Source organism: Megalobrama amblycephala, linkage group LG1 (assembly GCF_018812025.1).
Source record: "Megalobrama amblycephala isolate DHTTF-2021 linkage group LG1, ASM1881202v1, whole genome shotgun sequence".
NCBI classification, from domain to species: Eukaryota; Metazoa; Chordata; class Actinopteri; order Cypriniformes; family Xenocyprididae; genus Megalobrama; species Megalobrama amblycephala.
The window spans coordinates 48,616,592-48,628,443 of record NC_063044.1 but is presented as its reverse complement, the minus strand read 5'-3'; the positions used below and the strand labels follow the sequence as shown (position 1 = coordinate 48,628,443).

Here is an 11,852-nt window from a genome sequence, read left to right as displayed (position 1 = left end):
TGTAGAGTCTGTGATTCTGAAGTTCAGTATCCACACCGGTGCGGTAATACATAAGCAACATGAATAACCGGCCATTTATATACAATAGGCTATACAAGAATAGACATCTCAACAAAATGCATGGAAACACAAATGTCCCATGTAATAAATTAAATTAATGTTTAAAAAATGACATTCAAGTATTAGTTAGCCCAAAAATGAAAATTGTGTCATTAATTACTCACCCTTATGTTGTTCCACACCCGTAAGACCTTCGTTCATCTTCAGAACACAAATGAAGATATTTTTGATTAAATCTGAGTGATTTCTGTCGCTCCAGACAGCTACGCAACAACCAATTTGACGTTTCAAAAAGTTCATAAAGAGATTGTAAAACTAATCCATATGAATTGAGTGGTTTTGTCCAAATTTTCTGAATAAACTCAATCACTTTAAATGGTGAACAGATTTATTTTAAGCTTTTATTCACATGTAAACATTGATCTGCGGAAAAAAACAGAAGCTCAACCGAACCACCTCATTGGTTCTTGCTAAAGCTCAAACGTGCTGTGTAACACAAGAATGAACCTCGTTGCTTCTTGCACATTAAACAAACATGCTTAAGCTTCCATTTACCACATTTACATGCCAGTAAGACCTTCGTTCATGTTCGGAACACAAATTAATATATTTTTGATGAAATCCGATGGCTCAATGAGGACTCCATTGACAGCAAGACATTAAACACTTTCAATGCCCAGAAAGCTACTAAAGACATATTTAAAACAGTTCATGTGACTGCAGTGGTTCAACCTTAATGTTATGAAGCGACGAGAATACTATTTTTGCACCAAAAAAACTAAATAACAAATTTATTCAACAATTTCTAGTGATGGGCGATTTCAAAACACTGCTTCATGAAGCTTCGAGGTTTTACAAATCTTTTGTTTCAAATCAGTGGTTTGTAGCGCATATAAAATTGCCAAAGTCATGTGATTTCAGTAAACGAGGCTTTATTATGTGATAAGTGTTTCGAAATTTCAATGGTTCACCACTGACTTTGGCAGTTTGATACACGCTCTGAACCACTGATTCAAAACAAAAAATTCATAAAGATTCGAAGCTTCATGAAGCAGTGTTTTGAAAATGGCCATCACCAGATATTGTTGAATAAAGTCGTTATTTTGGTTTTTTTTGGCACACAAAAAGTATTCTCGTCACTTCATAACATTAAGGTTGAACCACTGCAGTCACATGAACTGTTTTAAATATGTCTTTAGTAGCTTTCTGGGCATTGAAAGTGTTAAATGTCTTGTTGTCAATGGAGGCCTCACTGAGCCATCGGATCTTATAAAAAATATCTTAATTTGTGTTCTGAAGATGAATGAAGGTCTTACGGTGTAGAACGACATGAGGGTGAGTAATTAATGACAGAAATTTCATTTTTGGTTGAACTAACCCTTTAAGGTGCAGTAAAATTTGCTGCTGTTTGGAGAATGAATTCCAGTAATTTCAATAGAAATCCACACAATCATTTATTTCATGTGTGGTCAAAAATTTCACTATGAGTCCAAGTTGGTTACTCAAATTCGCCAGATTTGACCAACAGAAAGCTGACTGAAAGTGACGTGAGCTGCGTCATATAATATGTCGCTATATTGCTGATAATGATCAATGGACCTTTTTGCCTGCGTGATTTCACAGAAATGTCACAAATGTGACTGCACCTTTACTCACGGCAACATAAAATCCAATCAATAATAAAATCTTCACAAGGTACATTTGAGGTAATTTATCAGAAAAGTAAAAAGGTACAGCAGCTTTCTTTTCTGCTAGGCTTCTTTTTCCTCTTTTCTGGTGGATGATCCAGGCACTTCAATGATTTTCAGGTCTACAGGAGGATTTTTGTTTCAGCATACTAGGCCAAGATCCCTGCAAAGTACAAAATTTACTGTTAGTAACATTATTAAAGTGATAGTTGTAAAAATAAAATAATTTCCTTAGCCTTGTAACATTCTATACCTGTTTGACTCTGTCTGTGGAACCCAAAAGCAGATCTCAGGCATAATGCAGTCACCGTTCAATTTCATTGCATGAAACACAAACAGAAAAAATAATTGTAAATCATTCATGAATCAATTCAAGTCTCATTCAATTCAATGCATCAATCTATGTAAAATGGATAAATATTCTAAGCTCCAAAAATGTCCAAGAAAAGATCCTAAAAAGTATCATACGAGTGCACAAATCATGTGTTATGAGTTGTGTTGTAAGTCTTCTGAAGCCATACAATATCTTTCTTATTTTTCTTTCTTTGTTTTTATAAAAAAGACTTGTAATTTCAAGTTCAAATGTCTTAAATTCAAATGCAAATGATTAAGGCATAAGAAAAAAGGCATCTAGCATCATTGATGCCACACCTGTCATATTATTTATATGAGTAACATGAATGAGATTTGAGAGCACGAGGGAAGATTTTCAGAGAATAATGGATTAAATTTTTGTCTGTTCATCACAAATAGCTATTGTATGGCTTCTAAAAACTAGGAATATAGTGTATGAATGGTTTTAAGTTAATTTTGAAGTTTTCTATACCCAATCACTTTTGATAAATGGAAAAGAGCAGCTTAAAATATAATTTATATCCCTTAACCCTTACTTCTAAAACTCACCACATTACAGCACCTTGTATATCTTGATCTGTGAATATCTACCAAACTGTCATTGAAATTAGATTTACAGTAGGTAGGTAAAGAGTATACATTAAAAACACAAGTACACAGTCAAACATAGGCTACAATTTCACACAGAAAATAGTAATTCAGTAACGAAGCCTCGTTTACTGAAATCACGTGACTTTGGCAGTTTGACATGAGTGTGAGTAATTAATGACAGAATTTTCATTTTTGGGTGAACTAACCCTTTAAGAACTGTTCATGGAAAGGTTTTTCTATGGCAGTGATTCTCATCCAGGAGGCAGGGGCCCACAAATTCAGAAGGGGTCTCAAGATGAATAAAATGATTTAAAACAAGACAAAACAAGCATTAAAATAAGCTAAAACAACTAAATCTGAACATTGCTTAATTTTTTCCCTTAGAAACTGTTTTAAAATTGTGATTTCTAGACCTGAAAGAATCACGTAAATTAATACAATTTTAAAAATTACAATTAAAGTATAATTTTATAATGAATAAACATTTTACTATTTATGCAAAGCTCTGAAATATTTTATTGGGTAGAAATTGAGAGTAAAAAAATTATTTTGAAAAAAATCTTTATCTTTAATTCTTCTCCAGTAAATCATGATCTACTGGAAGAGTCACTGGGTAAAAAGCTTGGAACTCTGAAGAACACTCAGCTTTTAAAACCCCTGGAAACCTGAAATGTTATTATTTTAATTATAATATTGTTATTTATAATATTGTTGCTCCATTGTCCTTTGAATATTGTCAAGGACAATGGAGGACCTTGGAGTCGGAAAGGTTAAGGTTCACTGTTCTATATGGTATTGCTGTGAAAACCCCTTTTTGGAAACTTTTCTTTAAAGGAAGTGGCTGGGTGCCAGGGGCAGATGACGCAAAACTCCTTTTGTGTTCAAGAAAGGAAGTCAAAACATGGGTTTGGGATGACATTTGAATTGTTCCTTTAATCAACAAATACTCCAAGACAGTGTGAAAATATGATGCAGTGACCTCACAGGGCATGAGATTAGTATGATTTTAAGACCCTTGGGGTTGCTGAAGGGGTTTTGCTTCTGTTACTGTTTGAGAGCCAAAGGAGTCAGGAAGGCACTTGGCATACTCCACCAGCTCGTAAGACTCACGGATGTCTGAAAGGCCAAGCCAGAATACAATCCAGTGACCATTTACAAAACTGCCATCACAGTGCTTGAAATACCTGAGGATTTGAAAGCAGAATGAGTGATGAATAATGGATTGGCAAAGACTGGGAATCACAACAGTGCAATGTGGAGGATGGGACACACCAGGGATTGATGCGGTTAGTAGCACGGGATCTCCAAAAGAGCTTGCCCAAGTCCTGACGAATACACTCCCACAAGATCTGGCCAGTTCCTTGCCCTTGTTTACTGCTGCTGACCACAAATTTGTCCAGGTATGGAGTGCCGCTGTTCACAGGCTCTGTGGTGATTATAGCAGCCGCACTGTACCTGCAATAAAAAGCAAGCACAGATTCAGTAAGCTCATACTCCGAAAGCATTAAACTATGAGTGTGATTTACTACAAGGGTGAAAGGTCATTTAAAACTAGCACAACTGTGTCATGTAAAGAATTGAGAGGGGTAAGATGTGTCAGTGAGTGAACTGTGTTAAACCCTGAACTCTTTCCCTGTCATTGATGGAATTTCATGGCAATCCATGTTTTCACTGTTATACGGTAGGGGGCGCTATTGCAAATCTTCTGAAATAGTACAGAAAAAACACAGGTGAAGACGAAGCAGAAACAAGTGATAGAAGTCTTGCTTATGAATATGTAAAATAACTAGTGCTGTAGCTGTCGCTGGTAGGTCAGCTGTGGGTTCACATGTATCACATACTGGTGATTTCAGGGGTTAATGTTTTTTTAAATTATTTTCATAACCGTAACATTTAAATGTGTATTATTTTGTGTATGTGTGCCAATTTCATCATTTTGTTGGCACTGTATAGTATCATTGTCGTACTCAACATTTGTCTAAATTGAGTGTCATGTGACTCTTCCTGATTTACTTAACATGGAAGTGTTAGAGCCAACGGGCTGACAATATGTGAATTCACATACATGTTAGTGCTCCCGACTATTCTACAACTGGTTACCAGACAAACACATGTTTTGTACATCCTTTATTTGTTTTTTGTTTTAGTGGTGTTGTGTGTAAAACTGCATTTTGTTGTTTCTGTTTGTGTCTAGTTTTCATGGTGTTCCATAATAAATAAAAACACATGGAGATCAGTACTGTGGAATCATGGACTGTTTAATAACCAGCGAGTAGTTAATAAACTTAATAACCTTACAAGTGCTGTCAAATCGATTAATCGCAATTAATCGTATCTAACATAAAAGTTTGTGTTTTCATAATATGTGTATGTATATGTATATGTATATGTATATACAAACACACAGAGACACACACACATATATAATACATAATAAATATACACACACATTATGTAAACAAACTTTTATGTTAGATGCGGATCATGTGATTAATCGTGATTAATCGATTTGACAGCACTAAAATAATGCAATCATCAAACATTAATCAGCATATAAATCAAAACTGCCTAATTTTACTGAATGAAATGCCGACCCAGCAAGAGTTATAAGGACTGTGCAGTTTTGGGGGTGTTGATGGACACAACCTACTCCATCTACTATATGTTTTGATCATCGTTCTGAATCCGATACGGACATATTCTTTGACAAAAACAAACTTTTTGTTCAAAATGTTGCTTAATTTTTTTTAAACTTACCAACATTCAAGTGTTGATAAAAAAAAGAATACATGAAGCTAGAATTGTTGAAAATGCAATATATCGAAATTTAAACAACAAAAAAAAGTTTGTTTGTTTAAATTTTGATATATTGCATTTTCAGATATTCATACAACAGAATATTCTGGGGGCCATGAAAGTTTTGTGAAAATGATCAAAATTGCTGGCATGCGCCAACAAAATCTTGCAAATTCCATAATGTTTGTCACATGACTGATTTTAATTGAGGCTTGACATGTAGAAACAACTTGTTCTTACCCTTCAGACAGGTAAATAGAATGCAGTCTGCCCTTGAGAGATGCTATGTAATCCTCTCTCAGGTTCCTCTCAAAAGACTTGTTAATCAGTGCCAAGAGACGGCCAATATCAATGTCATCTAGGCTGCTGTATCTGTGAAGAGTTAAAATCTTCACATGACATACACTGGTAAAACAATGAAGTTCAATCCGTGTGCTGATATAAATTATTTTATTAATGCAGCAAACAGCAGTGTAAAATGTTCCATATGGTGGATGGATAGAAATTTGGACAAAAAAAAAAATCATGAAAAGGAAACACTAAAAGAAATCATCACATACCTGTGGATGGGATCTCCATTTTTAAACAGGGTGCCTGCGCCTGAAAGACGGATAAAACCATACAGACATGTTTCCTTATTGTCACATTGTGGGTTTAAGAAATACAAACAGTAGAAACTTTTCTTTCTTTTTTTTTTACTGGTCCAAGACATTCTGTTATCATTAATCAAACTCTAATCCAATAATAGTCTACCTAAAATCCACCATATTCCGCAGCTGCAGCGGCCGCAGCAGTGTTAAAAAACAAAAGATGCTTGTCACCAAGTGGGTGAGCCTTCTTAAAGTCACGTCCTTTGAATTTTATGAGAGAAAAAAAAAGTAAATATGTGTCTTTTGTCTTGATAGGTGTGTGTTTTCTCTCTTATCTCACCTTTATGGCTGAAGAGCTCTGTGAGAAGTGTTCCTGCTGAGGTGAGTACAGCCGAGCTCTCGACCGGCAGCAGGTTGAGCAGCTGTGCAATGGTACTGATGCGCCTTTTCTCCACGTCACTCAGCCATTTCGCAGAACTCAGGCCTGGCAAATCTCCCGGCAATGACACTAAACCCAACACCTATAAAAAAAAATAAATAAATAAATAAAAAAAACATTAATTTAACAAGAAGCACTTTAACCCATGATTTCAAATGTTTATTCATATGTGTGGATTTTTATTTGAGAGAAAGAATAATTAAATAGAAAATATTTGGCATCTAGATTAATACATGTTGCGTGGAATTATAGTTTTCTAAATTTCTGTCATTTTGGACATTAATTTACCCATGAGAAGGTATTTGACTGCTGCATACCTTCCTGAAATATAGAAATTGTAACACTACCACCTTGTGTTCAGTTTAGGCTACTGAAGCAACAATCATTTCTTGAACCTACTCCTCAGGTCTCCCATTAAACCACTCTTTATTGAAATTTATAGTCATGTATTTAGGTAATAAAACCTAAATTAACTATATATTTTATAAACTTTATGAAAAGAAAACCTGTTTACAATGTATTTAAATATATTATGTGTTATTGAGATACATAATTGGTTAGTGAAAAGGCTTCAAATATTAGTTTACATTTTATAGCATTAGAATGAATAAATAGCATATTATATAAGTGAAATAAAAATATAAAATACAGGTGCATGTGAACAAATTGATCTGTAAAGCTCACTTGGATTTGACAAAATTACAGTAGGCTATCCTGAAAAGGGACATTTAAGGTTTAGCTGTGCAGGTAAACCTTACTCCCCAAGGCCTCAACACACACACACACACACACACAAATGCATGCCTCCATTAATAAAATAATACAATGATTTCTGTTTGACAGATTCACATATTACTCCAACCTTGTGGTTTTGGTTACGGAGGCCCCCTGAGCTGTTCAGGAATATGACTTTCAGAGGCTGCAGTGACTGCGAGATGGCTGCCGTCACCTGGATCGGGCTGAGAACAGAAGAACGACCACCTGCATCGCGGCCCACTGGACAGACCAGCGGAATGACTCTACAGTCCAGAGTCCACTGCAGAAGAGCTGAGTCCACAACGACTGTGGGACCACTGCTGATAGAGGACACAGAGACAAAGTGTGTGCGTGTGTGTGAAAGAGAGAGAGAGAGAGAGAGAGAGAGAAAGAAAAAGGGGAGACTCTGATGCGTACTGGTCCGTTCACACACACTTGTACGAATTCATACGATTTGTCTAAACCCCAGTGACTGGTAGGTTTAGGGGCGGGGTTAGGGTTAGGTAATTCGTACAAATTCATACTAATTAGGCACCTTGTAAAATACGTACAAATTGCCTTGAGATTGTATAATATAACAATAACGGCCTAGTTTTAAAAATCATTATTAAAGGTTTAGTTCACTTTCATATTAAAATTTCCTGATAATTTACTCACCCCCATGTCATCCAAGATGTCCATGTCCTTCTTTCTTCAGTTGAAAAGAAATTAAGGTTTTTGATGAAAGAAGGACACCGACATCTTGGATGACATGGGGGGTGAGTAAATTATCAGGAAATTTTAATATGAAAGTGAACTAATCCTTTAATTTAAAAGAATAGCGTGAATAGAGTCCACACCACAGCTATAACAGCAATATTGCTGGAATCACATTCAGAACATTTTTCCCCAGCAGATGAACGATAAAAACATCGATATCCATTCGGTGGGACTTATTCCGCCATATTGCGCGTTGCACTTTCTCCCATTCAAAACAATACGAGTGACGGGTCTTATGTTATTCTATAGTCTTTGATACAATTAAGCACTAAAAGGTGAACTGACAACCGAATTTAGCTGCAGTGTGTACGTGGCCCTAGTTTCAGCCTCAGATGTCATGCCCACGGACAGTTGGCTGAACGTCTGATGCATATGGCACACTTAACTGGAAACACTTCAGGATATTCAAAGTCATCATATGGTTGGTTGAATTCTACAGGATGTCCGGGAGACGTGTGTGTCGCGTTCTTTAACGGTCCACCTGGAAACACATGCTGTTATGCCAAACCCCCTCATGGAAAAAGAACGCTGTTGTGTTTACAGCTGTGACAACGAGCGCTGCGGGATAAACTAAACACGCCAGTCTGTCATTGCAGGGACATCGACTGTACATTTTCACGCCCCTAAACTTGACGCGAAACAAAACTAACTGTGATTGGTTGCATTACATGTCAAACGTCCCCTTGAACGGTCCTTGGCTAATGACAGCTGCGATAGAGTCCAGACCTTATGCCATCAGTCTGAAGATTTGGCTACGTGAGTGAGGCTAGAATCCACCCGACTTTAAAGCAAAGAGCGCAATTTAAAGTGGCAGTGACAAACCATCAGTGCACGTCTATAATAAACAGAATGTTATCTAGCATTGGAGTGGACGCTAATAAAGTATATCGCTTTTGGTGTGAACGGGCCTTAAAGTGGCTGCTAAACCTGCTCTTATCCTGAGGGTCCTGCAGTTGTAAAAGGGCCTCTGAACTAAAGAAGGGCATCACATTGGCTGAGTTGTGCTGAAGTGCTTCTGTTAAAGCCTGGCAATGTTTCACCATCACAGTCCTGGCAAGGGAGGAATTAGTCCCAGTTTTAGTGCTGTCTTCTTTCTCCATCTCAGGAGGCAATCCCATCACCACCACAACCTTCATATCCATCCGCTGCAGGAACGACAGCCCAAAGGCCAGGCTCTGAACCATCTCACGGCTATCAAACACTGATGTGTCAACCTGGGGACAATACAAAAATCAGCTGTCATGACCCCAAGGAACAGCTGTGTAGATCACTCGCCATCGAAATGTAAATATCAAGTGCAAGTTTTTTACAAAATAACTACAATACAACAAACATAAGCTAACTGTTATTTATAATTCAGACTACCAAGTCAGAAAGAGTCTGCTTTTTTTAGGGCTATTAAGGGGTCAAATATCTGTAGTGTATAGCAGCCTACCTAATTAGGTTAATTTAGTTTGACCAGTGATCCTGAAATAGAAAAAGGCTTCAATTGTCTGCAGAGTCAACAAACCAACAGAAAGGATCTGTACACTCGTGCACAATTTGAGCAGCAGCATAGACTAGATGGCCAAGTCTTCAAATGAAACGCTCAAATTTGGCTTCTGATTAAACCCGGTTACATGCCATTTGAAATAATGAGACCATTTAAACAAATTTAAATTAATTCTTTTTATTTAAATAATTGATGAATAATAGGCCTATGTAGAAGGGTCATTGACGAATAAAGTTTTTAAAAATGTAAAAAAATAAACATGATGGAGACATAATTAATTTTGAAGTGTTAACAATGAGATTATGTGGTTTTTATAATCAATTAACACTGCTTTTGTCATTTTTTACAAGATGGACAAAATTTGTCACCAAAAAAGTTTAACCAAAATTTCAGTTTTACATAATGACACTTTTGGTTATACCGATTGATGATATTTTCAAATGATGCTAACAGACTGATATCTAGCTAGCTAGCAAAAGGACAATCAAACATTTTATATTTAGTACAAGTTTTTAAAACATTACAACATTTTCCATGTTTTATAGCGGTTGTACCGAATGATCTGATGTTTCGGGACATGCGTATGGATAAGTGAAAACATGAATGTTTCAAATAGTTAGTTACTTTGCTTCATGACCATGTGGTCCTTTGCAGGTGTCTGAATGATGTCACATCCTGTCACATGATATTGACCGCATGACTATGATCCAAAATAGTCCCTTTATATTGGTTACTCCAAATGACATCAGTGAAATTCATTTTTCTGGACATGTTTTCTTATAACAAAGCAACGACTTCTACACATTTTAATACCATTTTGCACTATGTTGATATATGATGTTATAAAATCATGCCAGAATAAAAAATATATACATTTTAAGATGTTTTAATCACAAATGAAATGGCTGTATTGGCCTTTGGACGGTTAAACCGAATGACCTTTTGACACTTCAAAATCTTTAAAATAGCTTTACATGTAGCAAAATATAATTAAAACCTTTTGGTTTCAATGAAAGAGATCTAGTTGTACTACCTTACATACTTTGGATATCATATCTTTGTTTTTTTTTTGTTTTTTTATTATTATTAAATAATTAAAATTAAAAATAAAATTACCTGATTTGAGATATCAGTATTATATACAGAGTTAGGGTAACTTAATTATTTAAACACAGATAACTTATTATGATAGTAGAATCAAATTTAGCAATTTATATATTGTTGCATGTACTTATGAACAAGCAATAAATCATTAAAACAAGTTATTGCTTCACATAAACAGCTTTATTAAGGTTTGATTGCTTACATTTAGCTTAACTAGGCTATACTAACCACATTTCATCAGTGAATAAAATACAATCAGCCATTTGAACTAATTAGTGGCAGTATAAAAGTATAGCCTTAAATTTTTATTTTATAAACTATCAAAAATAAAGTAGTTGGTTGAATATATTAGCATGAATTTATAAAAAAAAAAAAAAAGTGTAACTGATAAATTTAAATATCCTATTTTTTAAATGTAAATGTATCAAATAATAAAGGCTAATATATATTCATTATAAAACAATTTACATTATTATAATATAATATTAATTACATCAAAATTGCTTTCGTTCATGTATATTCTCACTCAGGACACGCACCTCCAGGACCGCGAACGCTGGAGATAAACCAGCCCGCTGAAAGTGTGTTAACCAGTACCGTGCCTCCCGTGGATCACCTCCAATTTGATTAAGAAAAGCCTTGACATCTCTGTAGATCAGCGTGCGGTTAGACCAGACGTTGAGCTCGCTCGGGGAGGTGTTGTTGAGGACCTCCTGTTGGGTCCACGCTGGGGTTTTGCTCCAGTGTCCCGCAGCACTGGCTGATCTCATGCGCTGATTCACTGTGACTAGTCTCCGCTGATGATGAGCGCTCCTCTGCTGACTCAGGGCTGACGGTTTCGTCCAAAACTGGCCAGCCATGGCCATGGCCCTGCAACCGGATGAACCGCTGTTGACTTTGGCCATGAGTTGTGCAGAGGAATCTAATGGCCCCCGAAAGCTTTACCTTCAGCTGACCACAGGATTTGCTGGGGTGAATATGGTCCAGGCGGGGCCATGTGGCTGAATCAGCTGTCAGGAGCCCGCTCCCGTGGAGCTCCCGTGGTATGCAAAAGAGAACAAACTAAAGTCTTTCTAATCTAACACATTTAATTAAAAGCAAATTTATCTAAAAGCAACATAAGCTACGATGTTAAAGTGTAAATAAATGTAGGCCTACACAAACTCTTTTTTTTTTTTTTTTTTTTTGAGAATGATAGCTGTTTTACATTAAAATAAGGGGGG

General features: G+C 36.1%; 1 protein-coding gene and 1 long non-coding RNA gene across 2 annotated transcripts; both read right to left on the bottom strand.

The window, feature by feature from the left end:
* Nucleotides 1-1,826: 1,826 nt before the first annotated feature.
* On the bottom strand, nt 1,827-2,275 carry LOC125250069. Its single transcript, XR_007180715.1, has 2 exons — nt 2,002-2,275; nt 1,827-1,911 (listed from the first exon to the last, which is right to left on the bottom strand). It is a non-coding gene; the product is annotated as an uncharacterized LOC125250069 (long non-coding RNA).
* A 150-nt stretch (nt 2,276-2,425) lies between these two features.
* Nucleotides 2,426-11,813, bottom strand: nags (N-acetylglutamate synthase). Its single transcript, XM_048197927.1, has 8 exons — nt 11,169-11,813; nt 8,961-9,247; nt 7,381-7,594; nt 6,420-6,600; nt 6,050-6,089; nt 5,730-5,861; nt 3,966-4,148; nt 2,426-3,877 (listed from the first exon to the last, which is right to left on the bottom strand). Exons 1-8 carry the CDS (start codon nt 11,532-11,534, stop codon nt 3,700-3,702), a joined length of 1,581 nt encoding a protein of 526 aa, XP_048053884.1. The 5' UTR covers nt 11,535-11,813; the 3' UTR covers nt 2,426-3,699.
* Between the last annotated feature and the right edge of the window lie 39 nt (nt 11,814-11,852).

Bases quoted from the DNA above. Each gene is read 5' to 3' on its own strand.
- nags (XM_048197927.1), bottom strand. From the start codon at position 11,534: ATGGCCAAAGTCAACAGCGGTTCATCCGGTTGCAGGGCCATGGCCATG. The intron at 5,862-6,049 runs GTATGTGATGAT...AACTCTTCACAG, and splicing joins AATGGAGATCCCATCCACAG to ATACAGCAGCCTAGATGACA. The intron at 3,878-3,965 runs GTGTGTCCCATC...TCAAATCCTCAG, and splicing joins ACTAACCGCATCAATCCCTG to GTATTTCAAGCACTGTGATG.